This window comes from Onychostruthus taczanowskii, unplaced genomic scaffold (assembly GCF_017590055.1).
Source record: "Onychostruthus taczanowskii isolate IOZ18803 unplaced genomic scaffold, ASM1759005v1 scaffold31, whole genome shotgun sequence".
Classification (NCBI taxonomy): Eukaryota; Metazoa; Chordata; class Aves; order Passeriformes; family Passeridae; genus Onychostruthus; species Onychostruthus taczanowskii.
In genome coordinates this window covers 4,104,952-4,124,424 of record NW_024500461.1, presented here as the reverse complement: position 1 = coordinate 4,124,424, position 19,473 = coordinate 4,104,952, and the positions used below count along the sequence as shown (strand labels likewise).

Sequence of the window (19,473 nt, the reverse complement as noted above, 5' to 3'; positions counted from 1 at the left end):
GGGTCCCCAGGTGATGCTGTTGGACTTTCCACATCCTGCTCTTAATTAAATAATCAAAGGGACAGATTTTAGTCTCAGCATGCATACAGCTCCCAGTGAGGGAAATGGAATTGTTTGTGTACATAAAAGAATAGGATTGGTGCTCTTCTATACAAAATGTTAAAAGCTATCATGAAATACTTATAACCAAATAACACAGTGTTAAAATTCAAGGTACAAGGGTTTGATCTTGCTGAAGTCAGCAGTACCTTTCCAGGAAGTTTTAGAAGTCATCAGGTTTATTCTGTTAAATTAACATCCCCTGTGAGCCTTCATGTTGGTCATTGATTAATAGCAAGGCAAAGTGCCTGCAGTCAGTGGGAGCTGCCTGATGAACTAGTGCAAATGCATGAATTGGTATATATTCTTTTCCAAATAAGTGCTTTGTGTTTCAAAGTAAAACCTTTAAAAATTAAGAAATTCAAAACTTTGAAGTGTGGGAAAGAGATGATTCTCTACAAATGGCAAAAAGAGAATTGGTGTTGGTACTTTTCAACACTGTTGTTTCAGAACTGGGTGGAGCATCCTTGTGGTCAGAAATTTCCTGTAAGATTTTGTATGAAGTGCATCTCATGTACATTGCACTTTGAAGTATCTGTTCTGCTATTTAAGATGCTGTTATGTAGGTGGTGCATGAAAGTGCTCTTGCTAATAGTATTGCCCTGAAGACAGTTTTCTGCTATAAATCTGTCTTCACTAATGAGAGTATCTTTAATTACAGATGAAGCACTTGGCTTCATTAGCAGCTCCAGCCTGCAAGGGATCAGCATAGCACTGACATCATTGCTGTCTCTCCTTATTGGCTTTATTTTGGGAGCCATATACTGGAAGGTAAGAGATACTACATATAATTGTTTACATAGTGTGGGGAGGTGAGAATAAGAGAACCATTCTGTGTTTGAAAGCAAGCGATATCTCTTTTGACCTCCATTTAACTGTGACTTGCAGATGTAAATCTGTGTGTCAAGTTCTTGAATTCAACCATCAAAGTGCAAATCCTGACTTATCAGCATGATTGCTCTCTAATTGGAAACAAAAATTGTGTGATTCACTCAATTTTCCATTTCTCCTATTGTATATTGAGAAAGAATTCTTTTGCCTTTGGCCCCTATGCCCCTGCCTGCAATACAAAGACTTCAAGAGTAAAATTTATATCAGTAGTAGATGTATGTTAGAGTACAAGGTTTGGCCTACATTTTGCAAGATGACTTTGATATTGAACATCTGAAGCAAATTGAAACATTCAATTGTTGAGTTACTAAAGAAAGCTTTAGAATATTTATAGATTTAGAATATTTATATTTAGTGCATTTTATTCCTAGAAAATACATCCCAAATCCAGACCAGAAAGTGATGAAACTACACAGTGCCATGACTACCAAGAGGAAAATGAGATAAGGTATATTTTTTCACTTAAAATTTGTATTTACAGGTGTAATTTTATCTCTGAGAACTACTTCCTGTTTAGCTGTGTGACAAACACAAAAAAACCCCCAAACACAAGGTCTTACTGCAAAGGTAAAATATGTGCTTAGAGTGTACCATTTAAAGGACTTTCTGGTTTAAACACAGAAATTGATATGGAGGATAGTTCTGCGTACAACACTTTATTATGGGGACATTTTTTTTATCTGTCTTTATTCCTACTGTGAGAAAGGATTGCTGAGACCTATAGGAAAACCAACAAAATTAAGTAAATGTTATTTGCTGTGTGGTGTAAAGCTAGGCTGAATTTATAGAAATAAATAGAAAGCAATGTCTTTCTGGTTGTGCTACTAAATCCTTTTAAATACCTTTTACAATAAAATTTTTTATGTTCTTTCACTTTTTTACATTCCCCAGGGTACTATGTTTTCCAGGTTGGGTTTTTTTTTTTTTTTTGTTTGTTTGTTTGTTTGTTTTTGTTTTTTTGATATTTGTGGAAAGTTAATGCGAACTCATTCAAATGCTAATAACTTCTTAAGGTCGTCCTGAAATGATTCACAGCTCTCTTCCTACTTATACACTGATTTGTCTGATTATTAAAGAGAGAAAGTTCTGAATGAATCAAAAATATCTTAGAAATAACAGTTCAAGGCTTTGAAGTTCCTTGGACATGACTTGGGCAAGGAATTCTGTGAAATCCAGGAAAGGACTTAGGGACATTTTAAGTAAGAGTAGTCCATGCTAAAGCATTTTGAGAGTATTGTTTAACTTCATATTTAATGATGTTTGGTCAGATTTTAACTATGAATGATTTAGGGACAGATCTGATGCAGGTGGCTGAAGGACATGTCCTGTAGTGTCCTCACACTGTGTGAAATGCCTCGTGCTGCCCATTGGTGAAGGGACAAATAGCCAAGGTTCTGATCTAGCAGTTTAGCCACAGGAGCTGAAATTTTCCATGTTAAAGCTTGCTAAAGTAATAAATTCTTAAAACAAATTTTCTTCATATACAGTATCTGGAATTGAAGGCTGTGTATTCATTTTGCCAAGTATATTAGTTTCTACAAATAACTCATTCTGCACATCATCCTCATAGGTGTTAAATCCTGTGAAATGGAACATACGTTTTCCTTTTAACCCCACAGAAAATACAAAACATTTTTTTATATGAAGAAAAGATGACACAGTTAAATGCAGGAGAGGGCCTTTGCAGGACCTTGAAACAGATTGCATTCTCTATCAGATGTCTTCGTAAATGTATGGCATGTGTTTTGGCATGCATGGCATAGATGACCATTGCAAATTTCTCCTCCCTGAGAAATTAGAAATATTCATCTATAAGTAGGAAGAACTAATATCAAAAATGAATTATAATTCTTTGGGTTCCCTCCTTTAAATTTTAACTAACTTATAAACCCTTCTATTCTATTTCCTTGGAAGGCTATTACTGAAGTAATAAAGTAGCTTTTTTTTCCCCCCCCCAGTATGTTGCAGCAAAAAGAAAAGGAACATCTACAAGTGTAGCTGTTGCTTTTTCTCCCTCAACACTGTTACTGTTTCGTGTACTGGTAAGTTGGTTGTTGTGAGAGTTTTAGCATAGATTTAACTACTTTCAACTGCTGCAATATAAAGTGATTCAGGGTCCATTTTCAGGAAAAAAAGAATTTAGCATTTAATAGGTGTATAAGATCTTTAGCAGCTAATTTAATTAATCCTGTATCATTAATGTAGACCTTTGATTTTTAACTTGAATGCTTCAAAATGAAATTTACAAGAATTCCGGAATAAAGGACAGCTACTGCTTCTCCTTTTTGGTGTTAGAGCTGATACAGAGAAGCCTTCAGCTGTTACACTACAGCTGTTTCAAAGCAAGGTGAACTGAAAAGCACAATCTAGTAAAATTAGCAGGTGAGTGTAGGAGAACAGGCCAAGTAGAGCTGAGCTTTTATATAATTGCAACTTAGTCAGCACATTTCTGTAGTCTCTGTAGCCTTATCAGATGCATCAGTCTTACTTTAGTGTGTGAGAGTGAGCAGCAAAGGCGAGGTTTCTCAGTTCCAGCTGTCCTCTGCAGAGCAGCACTTCTCTGGCAAGAGGCTTCTTACCGCAGAAAATGTGCTGTATTTAACCCATGGCATCTATGTAAGAGTCTGGAAAATTCAGACAGTGCTGAACTCTTCATTATTTATCATGAGTGGAAAGAGCAGTGTTAGAGTATAACAGACAATCTCAGTTTTGCAGTTCTTCCTGTAGCAGTTACTCTCAGGTGTTCAATATGATTGAGTTAGCTGCAACTTGAGAGGTTTTCCATTCTCCTTAACTGCTTTGTTCTACCATATGCTCATTGAGAAGCAAAGTTGTCACTGCATTGGACAAGTTGTTCTATTTTTCCAAAGATGTAAACTCAGTTTGGTTTGTCCAGATGACTTCAAAGGGAAGTTTGCTGCCAGAGATTGCCAATACCAAAATGCCCAAACAGTTATGTAAAACATGAGAGTGGTTCCGTTACCTTAGATGACATCAGTGAGCTTGTGCAGGCAAGTGTGTTCTTGCATCAGGAAAGTACATTTTATAACATTTTTCCTTCTGAGTAAAGAAATCCCTATGCAAGTGTCATTAAATTTATTTCCAAAATTATAAGAAAAACATGTCTATGTCATATGTCTTTGAAAAGATCTACTGTTTAGTAATACAGAAAGGAAAACTAATCAGGAAAGTCAGAATTTTTGTTTTTCTCTTCAGGCAGGTAACAGTTCCATGTTCGCTTCATAAATGAAGCAGCTTTAAGCACATTCGTATTCCTTCTGGAGTGACAGACTGAGTCTGCTTCTGTTGTTGCTGCCCATGACTCCATAGACATGATACAGAAATGAGGACAATTTGTGTTTGTTACTGTGAAACCAACACTGAATTGAACAATGACAAGAAGAGTGTGCACTTAGCAGGACTGTATCTTATGTGAATATCTACCTTGTGTGACATTTGAGGTTTTTTAATTGCATTAATACTTTCAGCTGACTGGCAAACAAAGTATGTCCTGAACAAAAAAAACGCATCTTTCAAATGCCTCCAACAGTGTGTAATCATTGCAAGTCATAAATACCTTTGCATCCTTAATTTAAATTCTGTGTCCTCAACCTTAAATTGATGTCTTCAGATGAAGGTCTCTGAACTGACAGAAAACGCAGAAATGGATACAGATAACATACTCTTCAATATTGTATATAAAACTTGAAAGCAAAGTCATGCCCTGAGCTCGTGTTCTAGACTTAGACTTATAAGGAGCTGTGTTTATGCCTGTCAAAGGCAGTGTGTACAGCAACACGTGGTCTCTATCGGGTGCCAGGTGGCTGATTGCCCACCCCAGAAAGCCTCAAGAATTCATCAGCGTTGGTGGTCTCTGTTCAGGAGAACCAAATACTGGATGCAGACAAAGTAAACAGGAGGTGAATGTACCTCATGGAGCTTCGAAGAATTAAGTGTAACTGCTGGGTGTGTGAACACTGGTGAAATTTCCAGTCGTGCTAAGGCAAAGTAAAGAGTCTGAATTGCGTTCAAACATCACAATAAAGACAAACCCATGAAATGCATTTTAAATTCTGAAGATGCATGCCATTTATACCTTGTCTGTAAATGTATAGCATAGAAAATCTGAAAGATCCTGAGAGTGTATTTAGCTTTTACTTACATCAGCTGTAATTAATGTTTGCATTGTGTTTTAAGTGATTAGTAAGCTTTAATATCCTGGCATTCTCCACTCTTGAAAGTTAATTCTTTTGAAACAAAAGAGAAATGCTTTGTTTCCCACCTGTCTTTTGCATCTATTACTGTTGCAGTATCCATGGAATATGAACAGGACTGATGTACAGATGTGCATTTTCAAGTAAATCCTAAAAATACCATGGTAAAAGTTACAAGTGTAGTTGTGCATCTTTTCATCTTGTCTCTTCCCACCTAATGAGTATGAATTATTTACCTGTATTAGGGGTTGTAATTCAGAAGGATAAATGGTAAAGGCTCACATAAGGTGACAAACTGTCATCTATCATGATATTGACCAGGTCAGCAAGAGTTTTAGTTTAAATAACTTGAAAACTTAAAAAAACAAAAAAAAAAAAAAAAAAAAAACCAAAAAAGAAAAACCAACACCAACCCTTTTAAAGTTTTGCATAAAGTTGGAGTTCTCCTTAAAATGTATAGTTACTAAATTTTTAAGCGTCCTTGTGGAAGATTTAATCTTCTGCTCAATTTTCTGAGAACCATGCATAAAAAGACTATTTCATACATATAATATATACATGTGTATGTGTGTGTGTGTGTGCATGCGTGTGTGTGTCTGTGTGTATTATTGGTAAAACTGTCTTTCAGACTTGCACAAAGAAAAAAATCTCAGAACCTTACCATACTTGATGATGTGGCATGTAGCTACACTGTGTGGAATTTTGACCCTACCGCAATAAGGTTGACATTTTTCATGAATTCACTGATGGAAGGTTTTGATCATGCAGAATTTTTATTTATACTCAGGCCCGTTGTGCACTTTCTGTTTGTCAGAAAAGGGTCTTCACGTCCTACTCAGCTGGTATAAATTAGCATAGTTCTATTAAGGATAGCAGAACTTTGTGGTTTGCATCACCTGAGGAACTTCTCTTAGACTACGTCGAAAGAAGCTTAGTGTCAGAATTAGGCCTTCACATTTATTCTGAAGATGCTGAGCGCTCACCAGTTAATAACCAGGGATGCTTATCACTTCTAAAAAGCAAGTGCATTCCTCAAACAATGGAATTCCCCATATAACGCTGAGTCCTTTGACTCTGTGTAGTTCTTTACTCACAAGGCCCTCAGACTTTGAGTTTCAAACTTTTTTATGATGTACCCGAAAAGAAATGTCAGCGTGACCTAATTGATGAAAATTTGCACCTTATTGGTAATGCAGAGAATAACTATGTATTGGTTTTGAATGAATGGAAAAGTGTCCACAGTAAATGGGAGCAATTATCCTTACATATTGTATGAAAACCTTAAATACTTCATACAATGCGCTCTTGAGGCTAGCTTATGCATTTGAGGGTTTGGGTTTTTTCCTTAGCTTCAGTAAAACAAAAATTTTATATTTATTAATGTTCTCTGTTGATAAAAAATATTCCGTTTTCTAAATGCATTCTTTTATTAAATACTCAATAACACTTTATTTGGGTCATATTGGTCTGCCCCAAATTATACTTTAATATTCAAAAGCATGACATTTTAGGCTTCTTAATCTTCAATACTATAGAAAATATCAGTTATGAATTGAAACATAAAATAAATAAAAATTGACTATGACAAAATGTTCACTTTTCAGGAGCAACATCTTAAAGTAAGTCACTTTCAAATAATGTCAGACACTTCAATATCTCCTGTGGAGCAAGGTAAATTTTAAGTTATATGAGATCAGAAAGAAAGCTCATGTATACTTTTGACCTTCACATCGCGAACATTTTTCTTTGAATGTGCACAAAAGTTGTGTGACACCTGGAGTAGCAGAACTGTTGTTGGACCACATGGTTTTCCCATTCTTTGCCCTCATTTTGAGAGATCTGAACACAAGAGAGATCTCACTGGGTGTTCTCAATCCTTTTGCAAACCAGAAGGAGACTTCTGGACATTTGGGGATACACTAGGTGGCATGGCACTTTGAAGTGGCATCGTGAATTTACTAGAAACTTTCTGTGCCCACTGAGGAGATCTTTACTTTGCACATAGTGAGATTCTGAAAGACTACTGACTTGTGAGACATCTTTGAAATCAATGGAAGTAGAGTAATGTACTCTTCAGTTGGAGATGGGGTGGCAGAAATAGACCTTTAATGCTTCTTAATTTCTAAAGAGTTTAACTTCTAAAGAGTGATCAGTTTTTCAGTCTTCTTTTTGGGTAGACAGAGCCCATGCATTAACACAATTGGAAAATCAACACACTCCTTCTTAGAATAAAACTGGGGAAAAAAATGTGTGTTTTATTTTTTCTATACAAAAGTCAACCAAATTTGGCTTTTGGATATCTGTGGCTTGGTGAGAAATGTAACATTTTTAGGTTTCCTTTGAAATAGTTGAACTTTGCATGCAATTACTTGTGGCCTTGTGAGAATAAAAAAGCAGATAGTCTTATACTGGGTAACTGTTCTACTTTAGATGTGTGTTTACTTGAATGAATTAATGGTACTTATTTCATCACAAGGTCATTTTATAAGCATATAAAATGTGCTTTACTATGGAGTATGTGTAAAACCTGCATATGTTTTGGATTCTCATCTGCAGCAGCTCTGTTTTCTCTGTTGCTCTACGTAATATGCTGAAACTCTTCAGTACACAAAACAGAATTATTAATTTGAAAATTTAACAATACACATAGAATACTGATATTTTGAGTTTGATTTATGTTTAAGAATTATCTAACATTTTTCAATTCATAAATCTGATTCAACTGTTTTAAATGCAGATTTACAGTAATGGTGGCATGTTGCTATTTTGTTATCAAATTAATGGAACGTGGAAACTTCAGACTCTTTAGTGATAGAGACACAGATGTTTGCTGGTTGCATTATGGGCAAATTCATTTATTTCAATGTAAATGTCAGCACAGTTTTGCATAGTTACATTCTGACTGAAGGTAATCCACAAAGTTTATAAAATGTGATGTGTATGTACATATGTGTCCTCTTAAAGATAGATGTTTTCCCAGATCCCTTTTTATACCAGTTCAGATTTGGAATTTACATTATATACATATGCTTTATTGTTCTAAATAAAGATATTATGCACTGTCAAATAATTAGTATATTGCATTGTGTTAGTCCCAATTAAGACATTTTTATGTCCTGTCGTGATCTGAAAGAATTCTCTGTCAGAACATATGCTACTTGATGCGGACTCCGTCACTTGATGCAGACATTTCCTGATGATGCACTTCTTTTGCAGGGAGTGGCATTTACCAGGATCTTTCAGTAGAAACCAGAGCTTATCCTGGTAAGGATGGCATCCTTACTTTAAGTTTTCAGCAGCTTACTATGGCTTTTCTGTAAGAAGTCTGGGATGGGATGAGTTTGGGAGGAAAAAACTGAGCTGCTCAGGGAGCTCTGGCACCTCTCCATTCCTGAGAGAGAATGAAAAGTTGCCAGTTAAGACAAAGAGGTAAACCTGCTGAGACTTTCAGCCTGCCTCAGAGAACACTAATAAGCCTTGGAAGGCAGAGGGGATGTTGCAGTAGGCAGATACAGAGGGATTAGTAAATAAGAATAAAGCAGAGACAGGACTGACGAGGAAGAGTAGAGCAGGGTTAATGGCCTGGGACACAGGGGAACAGATTCAGGAGATGCTGGAATTTGGGGTATGAATGAAAACTGTGGCTGCTGATCTGGACACAGCCAGAAGTGCAGAATTGATGGCTTGAAGAAGGCCATGAAACAGCCATCACTGATGGTGTAGCAGGAGTCATGCCCTGAGGAGCAGCACTGGTGGCTCAGGTGGGTCAGCAGTAGGATGGCACTTGATTCAGCTAAGGCTCCATGAGCACCATGTAACTGCAGAGTTGGAAATGAGTGTACTTCATGAGCAAGCTGCATTAATGCAACGAATACTCTAATTTGACCTGGAATTTTGGGAAGGCAGAAGTAACAGTAGGGTACCTAGAAATGAGATGTGAGCACTCTTAGCTAACAAAACAACTCTTGCTGAAGTCAGGAGCTGGTAACTCATAATCTGGTTCAATGTCCAGATGGAGATTGGTGGTGAGGGGTGTCCTTCAAAGGTCTGTATTGGCAAGGGTAGTGTTTAATATCTTCATCAATGCCACAGACAATGGGATCAAGTGCTCCCTCACCATGTTCACAGACAGCACCAAGCTGAGTGGTCCCAAATGTATCTCAAGCTGCATGAAGAGGAAGCATGGCCAGCAGGTTGAGGGAAGTGACTCTGGCCCTCTGCTCCATGCTGGTGACACTCCACCTGAAGTATTGCATCCAGCTCTGGAGCCCCAGCACACAAGAGGCATGGACCTGTTGGAGAGGGTCCAGAAGAGGGACGCAAAAATGGTTAGGGAGATGAAATATGTTCCTGTGAAAAAAGGGTGAGAGGTTTTGGGCTATTTAGTTTGGAGAAGAGAAGGCTCTGGGGAGCCATTATTGCAGCCTTCTAGTACTTAGTGAGAGCTTACAAGAAAGATAGTGGCTTTTTGGTAGGAACCATTGCAATAAGACAAAGGGCAATGGTTTTAAATCAGACAGATTCAGACTAGATATAAAGAAGGAATTTTCCAATTTTCTACAGTAAGAAAGGTGAAATACTGGAACAGGTTGTCCAGAGAAGTTCCCCGGAAGGTCAGGTTGAATAGAGCTCAGAGCAAACTGATCTAGTTGAAGGTGCCCCTGCTCATTTCAGGCGGGCTGTTCTGGATTGTCTTTAAAGCCAAACTAATGTATGATTCTATAAATTGTAGCATATGCAGATGGAGTAAAGGGCAAGAGGGAAGGTCTGGGAAAACATGCAGCCCTTCAGCCAATATTTTTGGTAGTCTGTTTTACAGTGTTTGGTGCCTTACATAATGCTGACTAACTGCACACCACCATCACTGCTTAATCTGAACCCTGCAGATTTAAATGTGCTAAAGGATTGAGAGAAATATTTACCTTCAGTTTTCCAATTTTCGTTTCTCCAAAACAATGAATATAAATATCTTGTTCAGTAGATGGAAACAAAGGCTGTCTTTGTCCAAATCCTGGACAGCATTAATAATGACATTTTCCTACTTCTGTCATGCAGAAAAACAATGCTTATTATAATAAACAACTCTTTCTTGATAGCAATATGTTTTAACAGCTTAACACTTCCATGAAATGACTGTATTTTAGATGAGCTGGATATATGCCCACTCCACATACACTCCATGCTACACTCCCATGTAATTTTATTCCATGTTAACAAATGTGTGTTACTAAACATATTTTTGCCCAAAGCTTCTGAATGGTAATAAATAATATGTTTTCATCTTAACAAGATGGGTTGTTTCAGGATTTCGCACTACATTAACAGCTTATAGAACCACTTCCTTACTACTCTTCATGTAGCTATTTATGACAATTTTTCTCCCAAAGTTCAAACGTTTTTAAAGTGGATTAAGTTTCCCAATAGCTACAAAGAAGCATGTGCTAACACAATCAACTTTTATGTCATTACATACTTAAAAGGAATTATTATGTGATGGTGCATAGTGGAAAATATGGTTAAATTAAAGCAGACTGCCAAAATTGCAGAGAGTGCAAAAGAAAAGTTTAGCCCTCTTTTTCCCATGCTGTGTCCCAAGGTAGGTTATTTCATGTAACAGGAAAAATCCCAAATGCAATTATATTCCTCTGACTTGTGGCCCCTTCTGCAAAATTCCACCATAAGCAAGCAGGAAGTAAAAATACACATGAGACTTTTTCCAGACAGACATGAGCCTTAGGCTTCTGGCCAGTCACAAAATGCAAGGACAATTTTCATTCTCTTTTGGCAAGATATTTTCTTGAGCTCATGGAAGAATATTCAGCTGAGATCACAAAAGTCTCTTTGTTTGTCACCAGTTCTGCTCTGCAGGATAATAGCATGATAGCAAAATTGGCCCAATTAGAGTAAAGAAGCTGCAGAGCAGAATGTATAGCTTTTGTCATTTTAAGTGACTACCACAAGTGACAAAATGTCATCTTAGAAATTTCCCCTTGTCATCTCCTCCATTGTGAATGATGATTATTAGGACCCCCCAGGTTATTTAATCTGTCATGTTCTTAAAGTCAAATATTTTAGACCTTCCTTTTTCTCAGCAGTGCTGTCATCACTAACAAAACACAGAACAGCCTTCACCTTTAGAAATGACAAAAATGGGGATGTGTCTCAAAACCAATTAATAGCATCAGTGAAGGCAGAGGCATAGCATCTAAATCTTTTAAATATCATCCCCAAGAATAAAGCAATGAATTCTTAGATGCAATTACTCCTTTGCCAGAAGTTGAGAAGAAAGTATCTCATTGACATGGTGGTACCACTTGGCAATTTGTTGTTAAGTCTTGTTTCATATTGATCTAGAGGAATCCAACTGCCTCAGTCAGTAAGCACTGTGTTTTCTTGATGATATTTTAAATGTTCCAACCTCTGGATCAAACAAAGAGTTTGTGGGAATGAAGAATGCTATTAAGTGCTATAATTGGGTACTCACTGCATTTCAAATAGAAATTTGTGCTACAGTCAGTGCTACACGGCAAAGTTTAAGTGGGCATCCTAATGTACCTGTAACGTGTGTGGGATGAGGGGTGCTGATGGGGGTGGAGGAGGAGGTGGTGCTTCAATGTAGCAAATTTTTTTAGCAAATCAGGTAAACTTCAATCATATACCCTGAAGGAATGGCTGCATATCACAGGATCTCTTCACAAATCCAACCCTTGGCAAGAGTGAGCCTCAGGACTGCCAAGTTCCATGCACTGATCAAAAGGTTCTCTGGGCATCCCACGCTGTGCTGCGCTCCCCAGCCTTTGGCAGCTCAACACCATCGCCCTTCCTGCTCCATGACTGTCTGTGCCAGAACCACACACACCTACCATGTTCCCTGGGGGTTCAGGTAATGAATCCATCTATATTTCCATATAGGCCACCAACGTTATTTCATTGAGAGCCAAAAATCTGACTAGGGGTTGCATAACTGGTCTTCTCTATTTCAACCTGGACTACAACTGGAAACTCGGCAAAGCCCCAGGTTTTTTCTCTTGCATATACACACCTTTGTGTCCTGTTATTATCCACTCCCTCCTTCAGCCCCCACCCAGACTTCCAGTGCTCTCCTGTTGAGTCATACTCAGCAATTAAAGCATCATGTATCCTGGTTGCAGTTAGCAGCCCTACCATTAGCAGTTTTTATGTAGACAGTAAACAATTGGGTTAGTATTTAGGAAGAAAACACTTCAAAATGTTTAGCAAAAGATTAGACTTCTGGGGTCAGCTATAACTGGGGTACTGCTAGTCTGACTGCAAACTGCACTGCACAGCAGTATGCGTGCCAGCTGCGAGCACGAAAATTCCCACAGTTTTCCTCAGAGGAACAAACAGTTTATGCTGAATAAATACGTCAACTCTGTTTTCCTCTAAAAATATTTGCCCATCAGATTTTAAGATAGCAAGAGCTAGTCAATTTAATCAGATGCTTCTTTGTGCAGTCCTCTCTCATAGGGTTCCTGCTGATAAAACTTCCTGAACAAACTGACTGAAGTCTGACCTTTCCTTCTGGTGACCCTCGTGTTGATCTTACTCAGATTGACTATAGCCTGCAGCCATTTTGACAGGTTTCATCTTCATCCCCACCACCTCCTGTGGCCCTTGCCTATCCAACCATGGGTCAACTCAAGCTCTGTGCTCTTCCCACCCAAAACTCCGTGTCCATTACCAAACCTTGCTGTGTTGACCAAGGCTGAGGAGCAGCACATGTTTCCAGACCAAAGACCCATTCCAACACCTTCTGCACCTTCTTACAGCCATCCAGGCCAGGCTTGCATGTTCTGACCAGTCAGACACAAAGCATATGTCCTTGGAGGCAAACACGGTCCACTGCAGCCTCATGCCACAACAGCAGGGCTGCTCCACAGGCTGTGGGAAGCCATGCAGTGCCAGTTTTTGGCTTCCATCTACCCTGATATATTTTGCACAGCAACCCAGATTCAAAGGGAGAGAGAAGCATGGCTATGTACCCATCTTGATGAGCAGGGCATTGAGAAGCCCTTTATTTCATTTTCCCTCTTTCACAGACAAATACTTTAAGGATTTAGGTATTGCATAATAGGAGGAATATATTCTCCTTGTGTGCAATGATGGGGCTGGGGTGGGATGGGGAGCAGGTCATTCATGCCCAATATTAAAAATTAAAGCAGCAAAATAAAAGCACCATTTCTAAAGAAAATGTAAAGATAAGCAACAATGCAGGAAGTCAATATGACTGAATGCAGTCCAAGATTATTCTCTAATTCCCCAGTGGTTTTGTAAATATCATATTTAAATATCATGACAGTGTCTTAAAAATAAACTGGAAACCTTGAATTTTATACGTTAGGAAAATGAAATATCTCTGAGAAACTGTACATCAGCAGAGAAACTATGTAGCCCTTACAAAAATGGTAAAGTTTTAAATTCCACTAAGTCTGTCTAGCTCTGTAAATAGTGACAGAAAGCAACCCAAAAACTTAAAAAGCCCTATCCAATAAACAAGTCATATACAGCAGCTATGCACTCAAGAGGTCAAGTTTTGGAGATGTGAATGCCATTTAGTTTTTCGACAAAATTACTTCCAGGTTCTGGAAATCTGTGGCTTCTTTGGAGGGCAGAATAAGCATAAAAGAAGAGGAGATCATAGCAAATTATTAATTCATATTTACTAGTTAGTTATATGAAACACTTGCATATAAACCATGGAATTTCACACAGGGATTCTTGAATTCAATCTGCCAATTTATAATGGACATTTTACATTGCAAATAACCATTTAATCTGAATTGAAAGTGATAAGAGAGCAATTTTACTATGTGGAAAAGTATTAACTGTCATTATGTAAAAAAATATATTATTTCCACTTCAAACTTTTCTGTTTGGTTCTATAAAGTGATAACAGTGCTCTAGTAAGGGCATAGTTCAACTGCAGGACACAGAGGCAAGCATCATTTAATTTTGGCAATTAAATAAAGCATTTGGAATATCAGAACATGCCATCTTCTTGATAAGATGTTACTTTCCATGGAAATGTAAAAATCTGTTTGAGGAAGAAGCAGCAAAAGAACACAAGTGTTTTTTCTTTGAAGACTTCAAGATATCTTTTCTGTTGAGAACCATTTTTATGACCTTAAATACTTCTCTGCTCTACCAGTAAGGTCAGCAACTTGCCTTCGCAGCCACCAAACACATTTCTGAACTGAACTCCACTGCAACTGTTTCGTTATGAATTGTTTCCAGTCTCATTAAAAGACTCTTTCTGTTTCAACATGTTTTGGATCTAAGCACTTTGGAAATCAACCAAAGCTACGGTTCTAGTGAAAACTTATCTGCAGAGAAGTCTCCAGTTGCTGGATGTTACAGTTTCCCACAATTTATCACAGCTCTTCTGCCTGAGGTTACTGCTCTCAGAGCAAAGCTGGCGGAACAGCTCAGGTAAGCCTTTCTCACTGTTTCAATACCAAATCAACCAGGAAAACTTGAAACACTTTAAAATCTGCTGCTATTTAATGAATGAAGCTGAGGTAGGTGATAGAGCACTACAAGGGTTGAGGACTTCTCTCATCACACATTCTGCCAGTTCTGGAGGGAGAGGCAACATCCAGCAAAGGACTGATAATGGACACCTGAAAATGTGAAGAAATCACACCACAGCCAATAGCAATTGTCTGTCTGCAGTCTGCTACTAAAAATAAACACACAAATGTGCTGACAGAGTTTCCTGAGAACAAACTCAGTGTAGCAACACAAAAGCTGATACTTGGTCGTACTACAAGATCTTTAGAAACATCAAAGGATGAGCTCCAGTTTTTAAACAATTCCCTAGAAACTAAATTTCCAGTTATCAAGAAGATTAAACTCTCCCTTCTTGCCTAGTTTCCCGTCAGTTGAAGCACACTTTTGCTGGAAAGTGGAGCACACTTTCCAGACAGTTTCTCAATGACAGCCAGGACTTCAGAGCACCAATGCGGTGAAATATGCAAACCTACAGCTTTTGCAGCTGGAAAGAGATATGGAATGGAAATGAATTTTTAAGTGCTTTTTCTAAAACATTACATCTCCAGGTTCAAGAAAAGCTTTTGAGTCACTCAGGTTGTTTGCTGCAAGCACTGATGTGCAGATTTTGTTTCCTGCAGTAACCTTGAGGACAAAGACTCAGTTTTTGCCCTAGAAAATAACATCAGTTACATTTTATCCATCTACTGGGAATATTTACTTTACCATGTCCAAAATTGATTACTATCTACAAAAATGTTACATTTAGAATTCAGCCGAGCATAGTATCTACATTGTTTATTCCAAGGACTAGCATACTTTTCCCTTTTTTTCCTTCTACAGAATAGAAATCTTGCAATCTTTGAAATCTTTTTCTCTTAAATCTAACCCACTTTTGTTGTGTGTGCCTTCAAATCTTGTTTGACCTTGTCTGCCTACCTCTAGGAATGAAAAACTAGAATATTTCATCAAGTGTTAAAAAAATGTTAAAGCATTTTCAGTTTTAAAAAAATCATCCCTTTTTTGGAAGACATTTAATATTATGTGGATCTAACTCAGGTTTGGTATGATAAGGTAAGTCTAGATAAACCTCATTATATTAAGTATGTTGAATAACAAAGATACAAATATTAATACACCTCAAAGTAGTAAAAGACAGATATTTCATGTTTTGACATACCACCTTCTTTTCTTCCCCCTGCTTATAACTATCTCTAAGTTCTCCTCTCCCACATGTCTAGAAATATAAAATGAAATGTTCTATCAAAAGTTCCTACTATGTTGTAAAGCTTTCAAATTTCTCAGTTCCTTACTTTAGTGTTTCAGGAAAACAGACTAGAAAAATAACCCATCCTTTCTCCAGTACAGAGTCAGTGTTATCTTCCTCATTCTGAAATAAGTAATTTTTACTTGCCAATGCTAAAGAGCTCATCATCTGTCTGGGCCTACTCAAATAACATCAATCTTTAGTCTTAAAATAATGTCCTTTAGTGTTTAATTTATTGCTCCCTTGCTCACAGTGTTACTTACTTTCCTAAAGCATGGAGAACAGACTGTTACCTTTCTCTCTTCAGAAGCCTTCCATACATTTAAAGTTCTATTAAATTGGGTTAATACATTTTTGGTTTTTTTTTTTTTTCCTTTAATTTAAACTGTGCTTTGATAAGATTTATTTTTGCATCTAAGTCACCATTGCAAGCACATTTCTGGTGCAATGAAAATGCCAAAAATGGAAATGTATCAAAATCCTTTAGATCAATGGGCTGTACAAAACTGGAAAACACACATTTGCCTGGGAACAAATTATTCGACCAAGATATAGTAATACTTGTGATTACTGCAGGAATTTTTTTAAATATTGGTATGTTTTTCTTCACTGCCTTCAGAAAGTACACATTATATAAGCTATATAGTAATTATGTCTCCAAATACCTTTCAATTAAGTCAAAATGCTCTGAACTTTTGGGCTTCAATCTTTACAGTCATCCTAAGTCATCAGCTTTTATAGTTTTGGGCAGATTAATCAAAACAATAAAGAGCTCTCTGAGTCACTCTGGAATGAGATCAGCTGGCTCTGAAATTTCAGCAGCAAACTGCAGTAAAACCTGTTTTTGGACAGGGGCTTTACATTCAGTTTTTCTCCTGCTTAGATGAAGAGTCATTCACTACCAAGTTGCAGCACCACTACAGCGCCCTTTGGAGTTCTAACTTACTCAAAGTGTACTAGAATTGTCTGTAACTGACTTGTATTATCAATGGACATACATATGATAAAGTTTGCTTCTCAGATAAAACCTCTGGATCTGTAGCCAATTCTGTGCCACAAGCCAAAAGTACAAAAGAAGTTCCTTTTGAGCAGAATTTAAATCACACCAAAGCATATTTGTATGAATTTGTATGAATGCATTTGAATGGTCTCCTTTTCTCTGGGAAGAAACTTAAGTTCAGGGGAGGGGTTTAATATTTCAGACTGATTTGTATTTGTTTATCCACAATCAGGAACCTGAAGGTGATTCAAAACATGGGTGGGAGTAGTGTGGCAACACCAGACTTGGCAGACAGCCTGGTGACCTCTCTAGCTGTATGGAGACCTTCACTGCTGGTCATGAGGGTTAGACACCATGCTTGTCCACCAGAGACTATGGAAAAGTGATACCTGCCACAGACATTGAGCAGGTCTACAATTTCTTCTTTCCTATGTCTTCTCCTCAAGAATCTTGTTATTATCCTTTATTTATTTATTTATTTATTTATTTATTCATTTATTTATTTATCCCCATAAATTCACCCATTTTTGCCAGGAAAACAGGAAAAGTAAACATGTAAGATGAAATCCAGGGAAGCACAGACTACCTTTGCTCATCCCCTTCACCTGTGAGAGTGTCTTGTAAGGGCATTCCTGTTGGTGATGTATTTGACCTTGTGCATGCTGGGGACATTATGGGAGGAATATTCCATTCTTCCTAGCAACAAATTAAACCCAGCTTTCTCTGAATTCATTTGCAGCTTGGTCTATCTAGCTTTTTCATCTCACCTAGCAAGGAGTAGCTTGTGGCTGCTAGCAGTGACATGAGAACAATACTTTATGTAAATAACTAGCAAATGGAAGTAGTCATTAATGCAGACAGTTCTGAAGGCAAGTGAAATAGCATTTGGCAGAAGGCAACATTAATGAGACTGTTGCTTAGTATTGTAGTCTAATTCAGAACATGCCTTTCTGACTTCCCTATTTTTCACTGTATTTCCAGGAATACAGCCCCCAAAATGGACTTTCTGCTGTTGCAGAACAAATTTTTTGGGAAGCTGCTCATCTCCTCATGACTGAGCAGGACAGATACACGAGTGCAGAAGAACACACTGGAGTGTACATATTTCATCTGAACATGCACAGCCCCATGAAACATTCTTGTGCTTTTGCCAGCTTTCAATAGCTGGACACAGCAGACTGGTCTCAACTGAAGGCAACCAAAGGCAGGGCTAAGTGTCTCATGGAAAGGGTTTTAGGGGAGGGTGAAATGACAAGTTCTCCATTGTTAACAGAAATACTGAGAGCACTTGGGGATGTGAATTGTTTTGGTCTCGATATTTTTCCTATAGCACATTAAGAAAGCTCAAAGATTAGCAGGGGAGCAAGTGAATATCTGTTTTCTCAGGCATGTGCACACATAAAAAACCCCAGATCCAGTAATAGACCCAAAAAAGGGACAGCTCAGTCCCCAAAGTGCAAGAATTGACAGTCTATCTGTCTATGCTTAAATCACAGTATCTGACCAAAACTGCAGGATGACAATGTAGGTTGGAAGGGCTGCATGGAGATTGTCTGGTCCCAAGCTTGCCAACCTTCAGTGCACTTTTAGAATGGCACAATATCCACACTGAGTGGATTTTAAGATCTGTTGCTCTCTGCCTCACACTGTGTGTCCCTGAACCCTTCATTTTATGTAATGAAATACACTCAGTGATTACATTCCTCCTGTTTAACAGAATATTTGCTGGAATACAAAGCACTACATAAATACTTTCACTTCACCCTTCTGATGAAGAGCTGTAAGACTCAGACCCATTGCACAATCTGCTTTACACTCTAATAAGATTTCTATTTTTTCTATTTCTATTGAGTATTTTTTTCTTGTTTTTGCATAAGCACAAAGACATAAAACAGTTTTGTGCATTAACTAGGGAGACTGAGAAGAGAAAGAGCTTTCAACCTTTTAAAAGAGTGAGTTTACATTGCATTGTGGTAAGGCGTTGTGCTGAGTGTATGACAAGTGAATGAATCAGAAACATGAGCCTGGATACTCTGTAGTTGTTTACAGTTACTGCCTCTATTTTCCCAAGGAAATAGTAATCCTTTCTGGACTGTGACAGTGTAAAAAGCATAGAAAAGTTTAACTGTCTATCCTTACAGCAAAAATCTATGTTCTGCCTCACTTCAAAACTATCCATGTACTAAGCTTTCAAAGAGTTTAATCTCTATGAAACTCCACTCCTTATTAATTATTGGAAAGTGAAAAAAAACCAAACCAAAACTACAAACCACAAACCCACATGACAATTGTAAACAAATAATATGCTAGGTGACGTGGAAGAAGAAAGAAGAACTAAGTGAAATTATTTATTGATTTCACATAGAAAGAAAGACTAAAATTACCTGGGCTGAGTGATCCCCAATGAAGAAAAAAAGAGAAAACATGTAGCATATGAGATGTGAATTTTTCCTAGAACAATCACTAGAAAATGATCTTTTCTATATCAGCTA

The 19,473-nt window shown here is 37.7% G+C and overlaps 1 protein-coding gene across 3 annotated transcripts in view; it reads left to right on the top strand.

The window, feature by feature from the left end:
- The window catches only part of KITLG (KIT ligand), a 56,575-nt gene extending 48,307 nt beyond the window's left edge, over nt 1-8,268 (top strand). For 2 of the 3 annotated variants that reach the window (XM_041409783.1, XM_041409780.1), the window contains 4 exons: nt 761-870; nt 1,362-1,438; nt 2,949-3,032; nt 4,207-5,374. In XM_041409783.1, coding sequence (XP_041265717.1) covers nt 761-870; nt 1,362-1,438; nt 2,949-2,988 — 227 coding nt within the window. In that variant the 3' untranslated portion in view covers nt 2,989-3,032; nt 4,207-5,374. Of the gene's footprint in view, nt 1-760; nt 871-1,361; nt 1,439-2,948; nt 3,033-4,206; nt 5,375-6,808 lie in introns of those variants that run through there. The other variant, XM_041409781.1, reaches the window with a different exon arrangement.
- The last annotated feature ends 11,205 nt before the right edge of the window (nt 8,269-19,473 follow it).